The 20,395-nt window shown below is 42.9% G+C and overlaps 1 protein-coding gene across 2 annotated transcripts in view; it reads right to left on the minus strand.

Moving 5' to 3' along the window:
* Nucleotides 1-18,251: 18,251 nt before the first annotated feature.
* Nucleotides 18,252-20,395, minus strand: part of EXOC4 (exocyst complex component 4) — an 805,456-nt gene continuing 803,312 nt past the window's right edge. The window contains exon 18 of one of the 2 annotated variants that reach the window (XM_032275643.1): nt 18,252-19,703. In XM_032275643.1, the coding sequence (XP_032131534.1) occupies nt 19,466-19,703 (238 nt within the window). In that variant the 3' untranslated portion in view covers nt 18,252-19,465. The remainder of the gene's footprint in view (nt 19,704-20,395) is intronic. The other variant, XM_032275644.1, reaches the window with a different exon arrangement.

The following is a 20,395-nucleotide window of genomic DNA, read 5'->3' on the forward strand; positions in this document are numbered from 1 at the left end:
TTTCTTTTTCATTGTGTCTTTGCCAGGTTCTGGTATAAAAACTGGTGCTAGTTTCATAGAATAAGTTAGGGAGGAGTCTCTCCTCCTCGATTTTTTGAAATAGTGTCAGCAGAATTGGTACCAGCTCTTGTTTGTATGTCTGGTAGTATTCGCCTGTGAATTCACCTGGTATGGGGCATTTTTTGGTTGGTAGGCTTTTAAATTGATGATTCAATTTCAGAACTAGATATTGCTCTGTTCAGTGTTTCAATTTCTTCCTGATTCAATTTTAGGAGATTGTGTGTTTCCAGGAATTTAACCATTTCCTCCAGATTTTCTAGTTTGTGTGTGTAGAGGTGTTCATAATAGACTCTGAGAATCTTTGTATTTCTGTGGGATCAGTTATAATGTCACCTTTGTCATTTCTGATTGTGCTCATTTGGATCTTTTCTTTGTTAACCTAGGTAGCAGATTATCAATCTTGTTTATCCTTTCAAATAACCAACTTTTGGTTTTGTTGATTCTTTGTATGGATTTTTAGGACTCAATTTTGTTCAGTTATGCTCTGATTTTAGTTATTTCTTTTCTGCTAGCTTTGGAGTTGGTTTGTTCTTGTTTTTCTAGTTCCTCTGGGTGTGATGTTAGATTGCTAATTTGAGGTCTTTCTAACTTTTTGAGGTAGACATTTAGTGTTATAAACTTTCCTCTTAACACTACTTTTGCTGCATCCCAGAGATTTTGATACGTCATGTCTCTGTTTTTGTTTCAGATAATTTTATTTCTGTCTTGATTTTGTTGTGTACCCAAAAGTCATTCAGGAGCAAGTCGTCTAATTTCCACGTAATTTATGTGGTTTTGAAGAACCTTCTTTGTATTGATTTCTATTTTTATTCCACTGTAGTCTGAGAGTATGGCTGGTATCATTTTGTTTTTTTTTAGTTTTATTAATACCTGCTTTATGAACGAGTATATGATCAACCTTGGAGTATGTTTCACATACAGATAAGAAAAAATGTATATTCTGTGGTTGATGGGTAGAGTATTCTGCAGATGTCTAATAGGTCCAATTTGTGAAGTGTGGAGTTTAAGTCCAGGATTTCTTTGTTACTTGTCTGCCTCGATGACCTGTTAATGTCGTCAGTGGGTTGTTGAAGACCCCCATTTTATTGTGTAGCCATCTAAAATCTTTTTGTAGATCTAGAAGTACTTGCTTTGATAATCTGGGTGCTTCAATGTTGGGCACATATATATTTAGAATAATTAAGTCTTCTTGTTGAATTGGATTCTTTATCTTTATATAATGCCCTTCTTTGTCCTTTATTCCTGTTGTTGGTTTTAAGTCCGTTTTACCTGATATAAGAAGAGTGACCCCCTGCTTTTTGTTTTGTTTTGTTTTCCATTTGCATGACAGATCTTTCTCCAACCCTTCACTTTGAGCCTATGGGCTATTACGTGTGAGATGGATCTCTTAAACACAGCAGATGGAAGGTTCTTGTTTTTTAATCCAACTTGCCATTCTGTGCCTTTTAAGTGGGGCATTTAGACCATTTACATTCCAGGTTAATATTTATGTGTGAGGTTTTGATCCTATGCTGAAGCTGTTAGCTGCTTGCTTTGTAATTTCTATTGCGTTTTTGCCTCATAAGGTCTGCAAGCTAGGTACTAAAGTATGTTTTTCTGGCAGTATCAGTCTTTGGCTTCCATGTTTAGAACTCCCTTCAGGATCTCCTGTAAGGCTAGTATAATGGTAATGAGTTCCCTTAGCACTTTTTTATCTGGAAAAGATTTTATTTCTCCTTTGCTTATGAAGCTTAGTTTGGTGGGATATAAATTCTTGGTTGGAATTTCTTTTCTTTGAGAATGCTGAAAATAGGCCCCCAGTATCTCCTGGCTTATGAGGTTTCTGCTGGGTAGATATTATTCTTATGCTGTCCTTTAACTCTTTAGATATGATTTCCTTTAATTCTTTGAAAATATTCATATTGGCTGATTAAAAGTATCAGCTTGGAAAGCTTGTGCCCTTTGTAACTACCTGCCAGCTTTGCAAGGTAGGAAGGCATCTATATACAGAGAAACCTTCCAGAGGCCCTCCTGATATGAAGATAATCCAAGAAGAGTCCCGATGTCAGCCTGAGATGAGAGGATCTTCCAGCCTCTTGGAACCTTCTCTCTGATCAGCTTTCTCAATGAGGTTGCCCGGTGCCGCTGGTTGCTCTTCTCTTTGCCTTGATGGTGCCCCACCAATTGGTAGCTATCGTCTCACTTTTGGCCACCCCTCAAGCACTTTTTGTGTAGTTCATGGTGCCTTAAGAGATCTTGAACTGTCTGTAACACTGACAAGAGCTATGTCTCTCTACTATTGAGAAATAAGGAAGTTTCAATGACTTTCACAAGAATATTTAGGAATTATAACTAAGGCCTGCACATCTGGCTTAGAAGCAGCTGCCTTCAGAATGGCCAGTTATTGCTGGTGACCAGTGTGATAACTGATTGGTAGAAACTCCACACCCTTGGATGAGTCATGTTTCCAGGATGATTACATCTCTTTCACAGCAAATGGCCTTCTCTGGAGAGCCAGCTTAGCATCTCACTGGAGCCAGACAGCCTCGGTATTAGAATGACAGTATAAGGGATTCCTTTTTGTTTGCTATAATAAGCCTCATTTCCCATGAAGACAGAAATGGAGAGATTTTGACTTTGCAAGACAGTTCTAGAGAGAAATTGGCCCACACAGTAGAGGAGCAGAACAGCTTGGATGTACACATCAGATCTTGCCCCCTTGAAAATCCTGAATGAGAGAGTGTGGCAGATTACAGATGGCTGCAAATTCATTGATATTCCTCCTGTTAAGAGGTGCGATCTATTACTGGCCTATTACATTTTAACTTTTACATTATGGTCAAAGTTATGCTATGCTAGTTTTAAGACAAGCATTTAAAAGGACTGGTCATTTCTGCTTTGTTTTTTTAGAGCCCTGAGTCACCATTTAAGAAGTCTAACTACCCTGCTGAAGAGACCACATGGAGAGGCTCTGAGACTACAGCCCAAGAGCTGTTCCCACTAAGGTGTCAGGCTTGTAAATGACGCCATCTTAGATGTTCCAGACTGGCCCAGGTATTAGCTTAGTATCATCAAGTGACTCTAGTTGGTGCCATATGGAAAAGAAGAATCACCCAGCTAATCCCTGCTCAAATTCCTGACCCATAGTATCATGAGATATAATCATTGTTTTAAACTACTAAGACTTTGATTAGTTTGTTATGCAGAGACAAATAACCAGAACAGAGAGATAGTTGCCCTTCTGTGAGAGTGTGCCTGAGACATAAGCAAGGGACCAGAGGTAGACCATGACTTTTCTGCAGCTGCATCTAGATGGGGCCCATATAACCCCTCTTAGGGTGTCCTGCTGGTACATCACTGGATGGGGCTCCTAGGTGCCTATTTGGTACACAAGCTGGTCATACCCAAGCAGGAACCTCCCTTGTCCTCTTGATGAAGAGCAAATCTTATGCTTATGATGGGCAAATATATGGCTAGAAGGGAAATTGCTGAGTCATAGATGTGTACATTTCTAGCTTTTTCATACATACTACCAAATTATATTCCAGAAAGTTTCTATGCTTTTCCAGTTCCTTCCAAGGTCTATTACAGTGCTTACCCCCTGCCCCCTCAGTAACACTGGCTCTTATCAACTATGTGGTAACTGTGATTTTATATGTAATGTCATCCATTTGCATGACCTTGTCAGAGGCCTTTATCAGAGTAACTCCATCTTGATTTAGGGCTGGATAAAATAAGGCTGAGACCTACTGGGCTACATTCCCAGACGGTTAAGGCATTCTAAGTCACAGGATGAGATAGGAGGTCAGCACAAAATACAAGTCATAAAGACCTTGCTGATAAAACAGGTTGCAGTGGGCCAGGTGTGGTGGTTCACGCCTGTAATCCCAGCACTTTGGGAGGCGGGTGGATCATGAGGTCAGGAGATGAAGACCAACATGGTGAAACTCCGACTCTACTAAAAATACAAAAATTAGCTGGGCGTGATGGCATGCGCCTGTATTCCCAGTTACTCGGGAGGCTGAGGCAGGTGAATCGCTTGAACCAGGCAGGTGGAGGTTGCAGTGAGCCGAGATCGTGCCACTGCACTCCAGCCTGGCAACACAGCAAGATTAAGTCTTAAAAAACAAACAAAAAAAACAGGTTACAGTAAAGAAGCCAGCTAAACCCAACCAAAACCAAGATGGCCATGAGAGTGATCTCTGGCTGTCCTCACTCCTACACTCCTCTGAGTGCCATGACAGTTTACAAACGCCACGGGTAACACCAGGAAGCTGCCCTACATGGTCTAAAAAGGGGAGGAACCCTCAGTTCCCGGAATTGCCCACCCTGTCAGAGAAAACTCATGAAAAATCTACACCTTGTTTAGTATATAATCAAGAAATAACCATACAAGTGGGCAACCAGCAGCCCTTGGGGCTGCTCTGCCTACGATGTAGCCATTCTTTTATTCCTTTACTTTCCTAATAAACTTGCTTTCACTTTACTGTAGGGACTCTCCCTGAATTCTTTCTTGCGTGAGAACCAAGAATCCTCTCTTGGGGTCTCGATCGGGACCACTTTCTGGTAACAACCTCAGTTTGCTCACCTGTGTATCCAACATGCTTGGTGTAGAGTCTGGAACAAAATGGGTACACAACAAATATTTTTGCAATGTATATAGACTCTAACGGCCGCACAATCTATTCTTTCAGCCCAGAGTCCTATCCCCTCTACATCTTTCTATACATGGCCCACAAGTGCCTCAAGTTTATCATCACCTCCTTCATCTCCAACCCTTCACTTCCAAACCTGCTTCTCCCTGTCCTGCCTGGTGTTCCTTATCTCACTGACTAGTACGCCATCCCCTCAGTTAACCTAGCTAGGAACCTGGGAACCAGCCTTTGCTCCTTTACCACTGCCTCTTACCCACTCCCATTCAACCAATAATCACATTCTGTCAGTTCTGTCATCCTTCACCTATGCATTCATTCTAAAAATATTTATTGACCATCATTTGTGTGCCAGGGATTATTCTAAGTATTGGGGGCTACAGAGAACAAAAGATATAAAAATCTCTGTCCCCAAAGAGTGTATACTTTAGTTGGGGAAGACAAACAATGATGAAATTAACAATCAAGATGTACAGAATATCAGATGGCAATAAAAGCTATAGAGAAAAATTAAGCAGAGAAAGGATGGGGCATGGGGAAGGGGCTGCTATTTATTAATTAACTTATTATTTATTTATTTAATTACTTTTTTGAGACAGAGTCTGGCTTTGTCACCCAGGCTGGAGTACAGTGGTGCAATCTTGGCTCACTGCAACTTCCACCCCCTGGGCTCAAGCAATTCTCCCACCTCAGCCTCCTGAGTAGCTGGGATTACAGGCATATGCCAACATGCCCAGCTAATTTTTGTATTTTTAGTAGAGATGGGGTTTTGCCATGTTGGCCAGGCTGGTCTCAAACTCCCGACCTGAGGTGATCCACCTGCCAAGGCCTCCCAAAGTGCTAGGATTACAGGTGTGAGCCACCATGCCCGGCCAGGGCTGCTGTTTCAAATAGGTGGTCAAGGAAGGACTCATTTCGAAGGTAAAATTCAAGCAGAGACTTAAAGGAGGTAAGGGAGCAATCATGCTTTTATTTATATATTTGTAATTTTTTTTAGAGATAGGGTCTCATTTCTGGTGCCCAGGCTGGAATGCAGTGGCATGATCATAGCTCAGTTCAACCTTGGCTCGTGCAATCCTTCTGCCCCAGCTTCCCAAGCAGGTGGGACTACAGATGGGTGCTACCATGCCTGTCTAATTTTAGAAATTTTTTTGTAAAGATGGGGTCTATGTTGCCTGTGCTGGCCTTGAACTCCTGGGCTCAAGCAATCCTGTCTCATCCTCCCAAAGGAATGGGATTATGGGCATGAGACCTGGCCTCCATTGTGCTTTATGTATTTCTGGAATTTGTCTACCTCCTCCATCTGTATTACTACCACCCTAGTTGAAGCCACTACCATTGTTCTCCTTGACCACTGATTAGTCTTCCTGCCATCTACCTTCCAATCCGTTATCCATCTTCCCTGCAGGGTGATATTTGTAAAGTCAAAACCCAATACTACTTACTTGCTTAAAACTCCTTAGTGGTTACAACAGATCCCTCAAGGTAAAATAAATAAATATATATACATATATATACATATATATGTGTATATATATATATATATAAATATATATGTATGTATATATATATATATATATATATATAAATATATATGTATATATATATATATATATATATATATAAACATCTCCTACTGGCCCCTGAATTATTCTCCAACCTTATGTTCCCAAGCCCCCAGCTGTAGTCACACTACTTTTAGTCCCTTCAGTAAGCATGGAGCTGAACTTTTAAAAACCTTCTTAAGCTCCTTTCTTCTCATTCCATAAAGAAAATAGTGAAATTTTGTTTCTGTTGTAGATTCTTTTTTATTTGGGTTTGCGATGTATTTTAGAGAACTTGGCTGCCTTTAAAAGAGCCATTCATTCAGAAAGAGCAGGTTTTGTGGCAGGAAGAAACTTTCTAATCAGTAAGATAAGAGCTAATCATGCAGATGAGGGATGTTTATAGCTGCACTGAGTCAAGGGCTGCAGCTATAAATTATTAATAAGCTATGGGCTGGTGGCATGGCCCTACCTATTAATATCATAGGCTGCATGGACTCTAGATCTTGGTGTGATCAGAGTACAAGGCTCTGTATCCTTGGAGAGGGAGCCTGTTTGGACTAGCAACAGGGGTTAGGTTTTGCGGGGGAGAGGGTGTTTCTGGTGAATGTGTTTAGAATCCTTGTGCTCTGATGCAGGCCGGGACTGGACCCTGGATCCTGCCTTGCAAATCTGCATTGGAGTTTCCAAGGACGTGTGGATGGCTCAGTGCAAACTCATGACCACAACTAGGAAAGTAACGGTTAGTAGACATCCTATTGTGGAGGACTGGAACTGACACTGCATCTGAAGAGCAGGGCATTTATTAATGAGGGACAGTACAGCCCAATCGGGCAGCTTCTTGAGAAATGCCGTCCTTAAAGACCAGATTCAGGCATCTCCTTCCAGAACACACTCTCCAGAGATGGCTGTGGCAAAGTTTTCAAGGACTGCCATCTAAATAGGAATAGTACTGGAGGGTTGGTTAATCAGCATAAAAGGGGTTAGAAATGAGTGCTGAATTTGCTCAAGACATGCGGTGGGTTGGTAAGATTTTATGGGCTTTAGCAACTTTTTGCGAATGAATTAAAAAAATAAGTAAACCTAGTACTTGATAGCTCTGAAATAGTACTCTGGGTCCTCAACACCCAGAATGCATGCAGAACTCTGCCTCTGGATCTAATTAGAAAGTGGGTCTGATCCTGCTGACAGAACATCGTTGTGCTTGCCTCAGAGGACACTTTCCAATAAGGTGCTGGTCACAGAATAGGGACAGAGAGTACTTCCTGAGCAGGTTGGAAGACGATGCTTGTACTTGCTTGCTAATGAATGTTTTCTGTGCTTACTCTGTAGCACACTACCTGCTAGCAAAGTTATGGGGAGGAGCCACATTGCTTCCACCTCTGCTTATGGCGGAAGGCTACTGATGTTTACTAAAGGAATCTGGACAGCAGGAATGTCAAATCACCATAGATAGTCCTTGATGGAGGGGTGAGATATGGGATGAACAATGTAGCTACTCTTACTTCCCTTCTGAACTCTATAGGGTCTGGAACAGTGTGTAAGGATCTCAGAGGCATCCAGGAAACATGGAAATGAAAATCTAAGAAAATGATGATAGTTAATACAAACCGTAAGATGCACGAATTTCTATATCCCCTGTGCAAATACTTTAATGTTTGCTGTTATCATAGACGAGTGAATTGCTCTTTAACTGCCAAAAGGCCTAGTACTGCATGCTTTATTAGTCTCTTAAAGCTAGCTGAGTTAACCACATTTAAGTGTATGCTTTCTCATTTTAAGATTGCAACTTCAAATCTTGTTCAAAACCATTAACATTTGCATTCATTGGGACATCAGAGAAATGTAAGGAACTCTAAGCTGTTGGGGAGGAGGGTAGAAAAATATATACTTTTTCCCAGTCTTTTTCATGTTTTGGTGATTGGGCCTACGTTGTCAGAGGATAAACATTTCTGAGTATGGATAATAAATGGTACTGAAATGGAAAGTTCCTAAGGAAAATGGGGCTGGTCCAGTGAGATAGACATCAGGATTTTGGAGCAGGGATGTGTGGCATCTTGTAGAGGGGTTTAAGCTTTAATAACAATTATTATGGATAGCAGATCTATAATATTTATCTATGATATTGTAGATAGATATAATATTATATATAGTTAACTACTATAGATAGGTTTTTTTTTTCTGTTTATATATTGGATTTACATAGAAGCTTTCCTATGAATACTCAGAGACAGTGAATTAAGGCCTATGTATCCGAGTTCACTAACACTATAGGAATTAAAAAAGGAAGAAGGTGGAGAAAGCAAAAGACATAAATAAACTGGGGGGATCCAGGGTTGCTCATTGTGGTGGTTGTTTTATATGTCAACTTGACTGAGCTAAGGGATGCCCAGATAGCTGGTAAGACATTATTTGTGGGTCTGTCTGTGAGGGTGTTTCCAGAAGGGCTTAGCATTTGAAGCAGTAGACTGTGTAAAGATCTGTCCTCACCAATGTGGGTAGGCATCATCCAATTTGCTGAAGGCCCTGATAGAATAAAAAGGTGGAGGAGGGACATCCATGTTCTTCTGCCTGTAAACACTGGAACTCTTGGTTCTTGGGTCTTTGTACTCTGAGACTTAGATCAGACCCTTACCTTAAAGTCTCTCGCTGAGAATTATACCATTGGCTCCACTACTTTTCAGGCCTCCAGACTTGGGCTGAATTACACCACCAGCTTTCCTGATTCTCCAACTTGCAGATGGTAAATTATGGAGCCTCTCAGTCTCCGTAATCATGTGAGCCAACTCCCATAATAATTCTGTCTCCTTGTCTCTCTCTCTCTCTCTCTGTCTTGCTCTGCTCTCTCGATTATACACACACACATATATATATGCAGATCCTCAACTTACGATGGGTTTTTCAGGATTTGAGTCAAGGAGTGTTACTGAATGAGTGTTGCTTTTGAACCAATGTAAAGCCAAAAAATTTTAAGTCAAACCATTGTAAGTCATGGACCATCTATATATATAATTCTAGGGGTGCAAAGATTCCATGTATCTGCTGACTTCTAACAAGGTAAGAACACAAAAGTGAAGAATATTGTTGTTCTTCATTTATTGTTTGAGATATACATATATATAAAATTGTAGATAGCTTTTTCTGTTTATATATTAGATATATATTTATATATTTTTGTTTATTTATATAACAATATATATAGGATTTATATATACAATAACTATATATATACAATAATATATATATGTTGCATATATATATTAAAGATATATATATATATATGTTGGATATATACATATCTCCCTCCTATTGTTTTGTTTCTCTGGAAAACCCTGGCTAATATACTCCTTGAGTAAACAATATATACCTGTTGCTTCTGTCTTTAGGACAGACATGTACTGACTGACGACTTGTTGGCAAAACACTATCTTTTCTCCCTTCAGCCTCTAAACTTGGCTCTCACTCCCAATCCTCCATTCAACTAGTTCTCTTTAAAGTCAAAATTTCACCCCTCATTAAAATTCCCTTGCTCTTTCTGCTCTCCTCATTGTGGTCAGCCTCTTTGTTGTGTGTATCAGTCAGGACAGGCAAGGTTATGCTGCAGTAACAAACAATCTCAAAATGTCAATGGCTTTAAACAACAAAGATGTATTTCTTGCTTACCTCATGTGTCCACTGCAGGTCAGCTGGGGCTCTGCTCTGCATCTTCCTCCCTCTGGAACCCAAGCTAAGTGAGTAGTCACTAACTGGAACATTGCTGGCTGTTGTGACAGAGGTGGGACTGAGCTCTGGAGGGTTTCAGTTTCACACAGGTAATTAAATGGTTTTGGGTGAGAAGCGACACCCTTCTACTCATAACTTATTGGCCACCTAATCAAATGGTACCACCCAAACATAGAAGGGCCCTGATATGGTTTGGCTGTGTCCCCACCCAAATCTCATCTTGAATTGTAGCCCCCATAATTCCCAGGTGTGGTGGGAGGGACCCAGTAGGAGATAATTAAATCATGGGGGCAGGTCCCTCATACAGTTCTTGTGGTAGTGAATAAGTCTCATGAGATGTGGTGGTTTTATAAGGTTTTTCCCTTTCACTTGGCTCTCATTTGTCTTGCCTGCTGCCATGTAAGATATGCCTTTTGCCTTCTGCCATGATTGTGAGGCCTCCCAAGCCATGTGGAACTGTGAGTCCATTAAACCTCTTTTCTTTATAAACTACCCAGTCTTGGGTGTGTCTTTATCAGCAGTGTAAAAATGGACTAATATAGGCCCAGAAATGTGATCCTACCATATTCCTGGAAGATGGAGAACAGGATATACTGAGAACAAATGAGAACCTCAGACCTGATTTCATGTAATAGACTTATACACCATCATCCCAAATCACCCAGGCTGTATGCATGTAATTCTAGAGGATTCAAAGATCCCATATATCTGCTGGCTCCCAGCTAGGTAAGAATAAAGAAGTCAAGAACATCCAAAATGTGCCAGGCCTTCTAGTAGGCTGGTTTGCCTCCTTGGCTAGTTCTCATGATAGCACTATGCTGATCCTCCTCATACTCCTGAGTTTTCTTTTGCTTCACTTTTACTTTTTTTATACCGTGGAGGTTGACAAAATGCATCCCTTCATCTCAACCCCCACACCGATTCTCTAACTCCACTTGTTTTTCAAGACCATGGTCCAGTTCCATTTCCCCAGCTAAGTTGTATTTGACTAACAGTAGTCTACAATCATTATTCATTTTTCGGAGTTCCTCAGGTATTTAGCTTGGATCACACAGTGAGCTTTCAGTGCTACACCAGCTTACAATACTCCATAGTGGATTCATGTGTGTTGCCCTGTTCTTTCTTGCAACAGTTATGTCTTTGAAGACAGAGCCTTGCCTTCTATCCCTCTACTTGGCAATATAACAGTGTGATTCACATGGGGGCTCCCAAATGCAGGATGCTAGGAATGGCAGTCCTGGAGACCTGGATGATGGTCCTGGCTCAGACATGAACTAGGTATCCCCACTCTCTTCTCTTGGGCCTCCTCCCTTTGCTCCCCTGGCTCCTTTGAAAAGTGAGATGGTTGGGACGGAAGCTCTCTCAAGTTCTATGCAGTTATGTGAATATGCAATAGAGTGAGTTGTTGAGAAAGTAATTGATGCCACCCCCCCCACATTCCAAATTAGGATAAAAGATTCCCACTGCCACCCTATAGGGTTACCTGGGGATTGCTCTTGAGCCCAGCATCTCTTCATCCTTGGGAGTCTGGTTAACAAACTTCTTGTTTCAGGGCAGAAGGAAACAAAGGGGAGAAGAAGGGAAGGGAGAGAGAAAACTTATCTTCACTCAGATACGCCCTCCAGCGGCCTACTGTTTTGAAAGGTCTAGGCCCAGGGAAGGAAGCTTTGCTTTCCCGGTGGCAGAAGAGAAAAGAGACTTTGGCATCGGGAGGAAAGAGGAGAGAACTGCCCAACCTGGAGTGTCGGATCCCCCACAGCTGAGAAGAGACAAGGGCTGTAGCGTGCACGGCAGCTCCACGGTGTCTAGCTCACAGCAGGCAGGACCTTGGGTTGGGTGACTGTGAGGGGTGCCTGTGGTGGATGGATACTGAGGCCTGGAGGTCCCCAGAACGAAGCCTGGACACGCTGGAGAGGACTCTGCATGTGGATCACAGGGTCTGAGGACAGCACCAGTATTCAGAGCTTTCACTGTGTCGCAGGAGGAGCACGGGGACAGTGATGAGGATGCCCTGATGATGTTGTGCTCACCCCGCTTTCCTGACCTGCTTCAGCAGCAGGGTGTTGGTGCAACCTGAAGGAGGGGAAGCCTCTCCCCAGAACCCCCATCCCCTGCCCAACAGGAAGTCACAATGACTGGAGTCGGACTTCTGAGAATGGTAAGTGGGGGCTCTGAGCCAGATTTGATTTTTTTAAATTAAAAAAAAAAGAATGTGACATTTTTCTCACCTCAATTTCATAGAGCAATTTGTGAATGTATTAGAAATCCATGGGCTGACATTCCTCAGCAGAGGTGGAAAGAGTAACAGCAAACTCAAACCCCAGGCAGAAGGCCATTAAGTCTGTGAAGGTCTAGTCCCTAAAGGGTACTGGAGCCTTCAGAGTTAATGAGATGCACATAATATGCTGGCAGGCAATGAGATGCAAAACCCTCACTAATAGCTAAATGGAAGCAGGCTTAAGAAACCAGACACACGAGGGCAATCGGCCTGTGTGGGGAGGGGGCTGAAACAACCATGTAAGATCAGATCATCCAGTTCCTATGATCAGGACGTCCGGTTCTGGGGGCCTTCAGGTATCCACATACAGCAAGTAACTGTCTTGGGTCCACCCTACCATAGCCTGGGCTTTCTAACCAACAGGCGCGGTAAGGGGGGCTGCACTCTTACTGCGCTTCAACACAGCAGGCTTCTTGATAGTGTGTCCGAAACTCCTCAAAGAAACAGACAAGATAATATTATTATTTGTTATGTAAATACACTATTTTCCCAAAACTAACCCCTGAAGAGATGAGGGCATACACCCAAGTAACAATGTCATGCTAACGACTTACGGGAGTGCTGTGACCTGACCAAGGACAAAGAAGTTATGAAACTCCCTCAGACTCTTGCTGACACCCAGATGTCTGTGGTCACCTGTCACCTCCTGACCTTAACCCCCTCCTTGTTCCCTTTCCCCAATATAAAAAGAAGCCTGAGATTCATGCCTTTCAAGATGGTTCTTTAGGACACCAGTCTACCATCTTCTCAGTTTGCTGGCTTCCTCAAATAAAGTCATTTTCCTTTATTTGGAAAAAATAGTTGAGTACGTCTTGTCCTATTGGCTGTGGTGAGATGAGTGGTCTGAGCTTTGGATTTGGCTACGGTTCCAATCATGAACTCTGGTGTTGGGCAGAGCTGGGTCACTTACCGGATCTGGTGCAAAGTCCTTAATGTGAGCCTTAGTTTCCTCTGTAAAGTGGGAATGATAATAATATACATCTCATAGGATTATTGTGAGGATTAAATGAAATAATGTGGTTAAGCATTTAGCACAGCACCTGATACACATGAAGTGTTCCATAAATGGTGTCTAGAATAACATAAGAGCAATCATAAAATAAAAACCACCACAAAAAGCAGCTACTAATGGTTTCCTGATCTCTCACAGTAAATAAATCCTTGTGAACGAAATGAAAACTTGGCCTAGTAGGTAATTAAATCAGTTTGGGATGAGGAGATTGCCAGGTTTTCTGTTTGGAAACAGGTTCCTGCTAGAGTATCTATTGCAAAGTCAGCAGGAATCTGAGGTCACCTTTCTAAATGGGATCAAGGAAAATGGGAACTGCACTCACCTGAAAACACCTAACCTCCTAATTTTTTTTCCGGTTATTTGTACACATAAGCGGTTACATACATCTTAATAGTATGCATGTGGCTTTTACAAGTTATTGCATTCTTAGGTTCCCAGGGACTCTTACTCCAGGTGTGTGAATGTCCTGGTAATATTTTTAATTACAGACGCATCTTTGGCCCAGACTTGTTAAAGCAACCCCTCCTTGTATGGTGTACATTTCATCACACTCACACCTATCTCCATTAGCAGAAATTCTTTCCTGGTGTTTGCGTCTCAGTTCACTTTTAAAGAAATTTCCAGCTCAGTTCCAATGGCTTTGCATCTCATTACACTCTTGATAATTAGCTCTATCTCATTACACCCCAGCCCAGTTGGAATAGGATTAGCTGTTTTCAGGTGTAAACCTGTGGTGTGCATCTTACTACACCTCTTCAAAATTCCAGGCAGGCCTTCCGCCTCCGCCAAATTAGGACAACTACTTCCAGCTGCGTACAGTTCATTGCAATTTCCATTTCAGGAAAACCCTCTGCTGTATTTCACATCTGGTCACACACTTATTAATTATGTACTTCTTATAACAACTGTGCCTAATTAGGACGGGGTTGACACCTTGCCGAGCCTAGCGATTCTTTATGTTTTCTTGTTCTTGGTACCTCATTACCCTCCCTCCAAATTATGTCCAATTTGTTTTACATTCCTGCCACATTAAGACAATTGCTCTCAGGTGTATGTATTTCAGCATCTACTTTGCTTTCTGAGCAAAATTGTGTTGACCAGGACTCTCCTTGTTTTCACATCCTGCTAGAGGGACAGCCCCTTGGCTGGTCTTCTGATCACATCTGCCCTGAATGGAATGACCCTGGCTTGGAGCTGGTCTCTGGTCTCCTTCATTGGTTACCGTGAAATTTCCAGGCCCTGGTTCTAGAAAGGTAGCCACAGCTATGCACCAGAGCAAGAATCCTGGTCCACTCATAAAGCCTGGGGGGTGGGATCCGTTAGTTCCATCAAGAAATGGCAAAGGGGCCAGGTGTGGTGGCTCATGCCTGTAGTCCTAGAACTTTGGGAGGCTGAAGTGGGCTGATTGCTTGAGTTCAGGAGTTCGAGACCAACCTGGCCCATCTCTACTAAAAATACAAAAATTATCTTGGCATGGTGGGGTATGCCTATAGTCCCAGCTCCTCGAGAGGCTGAGGCTTGAGAATCACTTGAACCCAGGAGGCAGAGGTTGCAGTGAGCTGAGATGGTGCCACTGCACTCCAGCCTGTGCCACAGAGCAAGACCCTGTCTCCAAAAAAAAAAAAAAAAAAAGAAGAAGAAGAAATGGTAAAGGGTGAACTGCTAGGTGTGCTAGCCAGTGGGGCACAGTGGATCCTGACAGTCCTAAGCTTCCAGAAGAGCAAAGCTCAGAAGACAGTGCAGAGAGTCAGGCTGAAGATTTGAGCTGTCTTCCTAAATGAAAAGGTAGTCGCAGAGAATCGAGGGAGAAATATGGACTCTGAGATGGGAAGGGTAGATCAGAGAGGAGTTGTAAGAAGCCAGTGGAAGTATAAGCTCCGTGTCGCAAGGGGCTATCTCTTTTGCCTACCATTGCTTGACTCCCATATCCCCTGAGCTTAACAGGCAATTCTACTTATTTGAAGGACTCAATGAATGCATTAGTGCTACAAAATTCATGGATATGACTTGACAGTAAGAAGCATCAGGGATTCGTTGCCAATTCAACTTGTCTGTATTGGGGTTTTTCTTCCCAAACTATTTGAAACATAAATAAGGACTGTCAGGCTCAGAAACATTCAGGCAAGAATAAAGTCCTGGAGAGAAGCTCGGGCTTCTTGGAATGGGGTTACTCTGCAGAGGGCAGTAACTGCCAGAAGAGGGTCCCACCAGAATGGTGGTAATGTAACAGAAGTAATAGCAGTATCTAAGGATGGGCAAGACACAGCCCCTGTATTAGTCCATTTTCATACTGCTATGAGGAAATACCTGAGACTGGGTAATTTATAAAGAAAAAGAGGTTTAATGGACTCACGGTTTCACATGGCTGGGGAGGCCTCACAATCATGGCAAAAGGTGAAGGAGAAGCAAAGTCACGTCTTATGTGGTGGTAGGCAAGGAGAAGTATGCGGGAGAACCACCCTTTATAAAACCATCAGATCCCATGAGACTTATTCACTATTATGAGAACAGTCACCCCTATGACTCACTGACCTCCTACCGGGTCCCTCAAGATGAGATTTAGGGGGGACACAGCCAAAGCATATTAGCCCCTTTCCTCAAGTAGGTCAGAAAGGAAGAAAGGTCACAGAAAGTCTCTGCTTTTCACAAGGATTCCAGTGCTGTGTCACTGGCTGTTTCAGGAGTATGGGCTGTAGCAGCTCAGGCCTGGTCTTACCACTAAAAGTGAGCTGATCTGCACACTAAAAAATAAACTTGTTTCAGAGCCTGGAAACAGGACTTGTCCTCTTCCAGCAAGGACAGCCTGAGGAACCAATCCTTGTCTAATCATTGGGATGGAATCAGTGGGGAGGGGGAAAACGTTCTTGTTGGGGAGTAAGATTTTAAAATCCTACTGTGAGGTAGTAATAAAAACACTGTCCTAGGTTGAGGGCCCCTGAAAGAAACTGTAGTAATAGAGCAGGTAGAAATAAGTACTTGTGGGGTAAGGGGCACAACATTACCCAAAGAGTGGCTTCAGGTATAAATTAGAAGGTATACTGACAGGCAATAATATGATAGCTAAAAGTAACCACAAAATGTAGAAGAGGCTGAGCGCAGTGAATCATACCTGTAATCCTAGCACTTTGGGAGGCTGAGGTGGGCAGATCATGAGGTCAAGAGATTGAGACCATCCTGGTCAACATGGTGAAACCTTGTCTCTATTAAAAATACAAAAAAATTAGCTGGGCATGGTGGCACATGCCTGTAATCCCAGCTACTCGGGAGGCTGAGACAGGAGAATCGCTTGAACCTGGGAGGCAGAGGTTGCAGTGAGCTGAGATTGTGCTACTGCAGTCCAGTCTGGCGACAGACCTAGATTCCATCTCAAAAAAAAAAAAAAGGCCGGGCGCGGTGGCTCACGCCTGCAATCCCAGCACTTAAGACAATTTGCTGGGGTATATATATATATATATATATATATGAGCTGGATCCTAGCTGATGAACTTGTATCTCTCTTTCAAGGAATTTATTCTAAGTATGGCTAACTAGGAAGAGATTCTTTCAGCAGTTTCTGGGCCCTTGGGTATGGAAGAGAGGAAAGTAATATTTATGACATGGGTTGATGTGAGGACAAAATGGGAATACATGCTTAGTACCATCGAGTAGATAACAGTCTTAGGAGAAGGAAGTGCTCTCTGGGAGCTGCTGTTCTGACAACCGAGTTGGATGACATCATTCCAAAGCCGTCCTTCTTCATGGTCATGTTGATTTCCCATCTCAGGATCCCCCCTACTACTGTGGGCCTTTTCCATGGTGCTGTGACTGGTGATGCGGCAGGCAGTCTACATGTCCCTTTCATTTATACCTCTGTATAAGAATGGGAACATGGTTTGCTTTGTTTCCAGCATCCCTTCTGGTAAGGCCTATTTTGTTGGCCTTTTTATCTGCAACAGTATACTTAGGGAGAAGGCTTCATGCAAGAACATTATGTAACCATGTCTGTGTTTGGTGGGCCCTGTCGTTGGCAGACCCTGGCTCTCTCTAGCACCTTCTGGTTGGTCAAGGCTGTAAACAGCACAACAGTCTCACAAACTACCCCTAAGTAGGACCAAAATGTGGAAATCCTCACTGCGTCCCAAATGCAGGTAGGTTTTGAGGTAGCCGTTAACCATCCAGAGTGTGTCATTGGCTGTTCTTTACCTGTGGAAGAATAAAGACTGGTGTGCCAACCTTCAAAGAAACTTGGATGTCCTAAACGTCTTGGAAGAGTCCCAGAGCCCCTTTTCTGTGCAGAGTTGCTGTTTTCGATCCCGTCATTGTCAGCAAAGCAGGGATTTCACTTTCCTAAATGTTGCCCCTGAAGCAGCTCATTTGCCATTTTTTGGTTGGTTCTCAGGGTTCTTAACATTCTGCTCAATCCAAACCCATGTCTCTTTCCACACCCAAAAAAACTAGTCTGAGTGATCTCAGTTCCACCATGGCTCTTCTGGCATCACTGTAACCAGTCAGGGTTGTCTGTCTGGAGTGGACAGGAAAAAAAAGGTACAGAATCGATGCTGGGGGTCATGGCCATGAGGAAGTAGCTTAGGCAGCCCGAATCTTCTCTCATCCCCCTCCTCCCACCCCTGCTTCTAGGGTAGACTAGTTCTCATGATATTGTTTATGGCAGTGTGCTTTCCCACAGTTGTCTCCTACAGAGATTCAGCTTCTTCCCAGTCAGGCCCTCGAAGTCAGACAGATTGACGACATTCCTTCCCACCAGAATCCTCTGGAACGTCCAGCTGCCCACTGGATCCCCTTCACGGCAGCCCCACTGGCTGACCTGATTCTGATCCGATTCTGACCCAGCCCTGAGTTCGAGCTGTTGGGATTTTGGCTCAAGTCTAGTTCCCACACGCTTAGATAATAAGGGTGTCCTCTTCGTCTGTCCAATTGCCCCTGTATGTGGCAGCATGGAGCACATATTAGGCTTTTGGGGAATATTTGCTGAATAAAGAATACAAGAAAAATAACATAAAACATTTAAGCTTCTCAAAACACTTTTTAATTTTCTGTTTTTCCCATCAAGACCAAAGTTGTACAAACAGGTATAAAATCCCCCACCTTCAGCGTGTGAGGCATCACTGTGTGTGGTCAAAGCCCCTTCTCTTCTCCTTTCCACGAGTCTTCAAGATGTGGCCCAGTCAGTGCACTGCTGCCTTCTGTGACCTATGAACCACGGGCAGCAAGAGGACTGGAGACCTGGGGACATGGTGAGGTCAGCGTGCCAGGAACACAGTGAGTGCTAACATTGTGGGGAGGGGACAATTCAGAGACAGGCTCAGCTGGAGGCCACACAGAGGAGAAATGTCACCCTGTCCCATCTTCTCTGCATTCAGCTGAACTCAGACCAAGTGAGCGCCTAAGAATCATTTACCCACAAACGATGTTTCAAGTGAGATGAAATGTTCTCTAACCATTATTCTCTCAGAAATTAGAGGGGGAAAATCAAGCAGATGGTTACATCACCTTTCATTCCTCCATATTTGTCTAACTTTATGGCTCTTGGTTTTTATATAGCAGAAATAAAATAAAATGGCAATAAACCAACCTATAACCTGTGTATAATATATAGCATACAAAACTGTCCCAGGGACTGGAATCAAAGAACTTTAATTCCCAGCCCTAAAGAGGTCCTGTTTTGGTTAAGGAAGTTTGTTGCAAACAGCAGCCAGCTGAGAAGCCATTTATTTGATTTTGGCAATAGAGACAGACAATAATGCACATACACTTATTTCATTGAAATGTAAACTGATAAGGTCAGGAAAGGAAAAACTCCCACTGTTTATGTAATAGGACCCAATTAAATGGTTTTGGGAAGGGACTAGAACGTAGGTAGCAGTCTACTTTCCAAGGCTGGAATTATATAAATACTGAGTAATAAAGGAAATGTTCATTAGTAATCCATCCACGTGTATTTTAGAGTCTAAACATTTGATTCCCCCTTCCTCCCTATCCCACCCATCCCGTTAGTCTTGACTGCATTAAAATAGTTCAACCCAAACACTCTGTACTATAGCCTTCCTTTAGCATTTATATGAAAAGCCAAAGCTAGAGAGAAAAAAAATCCTTACACCTCCTCTCCACTAAAGCATCAGTGTAGAGAAAACTAAGCTCAGATTATACCCAAGAACATACCAAGGAAAAAAGTGAGTGTGACTGAGGGGACCCCCGCCATCAACCACAGTGTATGCTGTTAAACGGTAGTTATCTTCTTGTCCTTGGTGGCTTGCTTGATGGCAGCCTGCTCGCAGATGATCTCCTTGAGCCGCTGCAGCCTCATGTTCTGGGTGGTCTGTTCCCCCACCCCCGTCTGGCTGCGGTGCAGCAGGGTCAGGGCGTGGATGTACTCCAGCTCCGTGTACTTCACACCCTGGTCCACCACCAGGTTCAGGAGCTCATCGGCTGTGTTGTAAAGCATCTCGTAGTACTGCCTGAGAAAGCAAGAGAGAACACTGCTCACCTGCTCCAGCACTGGTAGCATGGGTCTCCAGGGGACAAATACGCTGTCTATACATTGATTCCTCTACTTACTTTATAACTATCCATCAGCAGGCAGTGTTCTAGGCCCTACCAATAGAATAAAGAACATGACAGCCACAAGCTCTGTCCTTTGGAGCTCACGGGAGCTCTCTTCAGGAGAAGTCTAAGTGAGGACCCAGAGAAGCCACACACCTTTCAGGGGCTCAGCTCATTCTACATTTTCTGCTAATTTTGCATTTACCATGTGAGAAAAAAAGAAAAGTAGGGGTGTAGCCTGAAGAAGGAAAGAAGGTATTGCTAACAGGTTTTGTCTCATTCAATCCCTCATTCATTCATTATTCATTGGAGGCTTTGTGAAATACTGTACATGGTTTTCTGCTCCATAAAGTGGGTACCTACCTCTTGGGGTTATTGAAATCATTGAATTAATTAATACGTATAAAGCACTCAGAATGATAGTGCTTCACAAAGATTTATTATTAGAACTATCATCATGCTAATGTGTAACATAATAAAAGCAATAGGAGAATATGAGGATGGGCAAGACACAGCCCCTTTCCTCAAGTAGCTCAGAGACAAGAAGGAAAGGTCATGAAAAGCAGAGACATAAGGATTCCAGTGCCGTTGACCAAGTTCATTCCCA

Source organism: Sapajus apella, unplaced genomic scaffold (assembly GCF_009761245.1).
Source record: "Sapajus apella isolate SASKATOON/1434 unplaced genomic scaffold, GSC_monkey_1.0 scaffold7, whole genome shotgun sequence".
Taxonomy (NCBI): domain Eukaryota; kingdom Metazoa; phylum Chordata; class Mammalia; order Primates; family Cebidae; genus Sapajus; species Sapajus apella.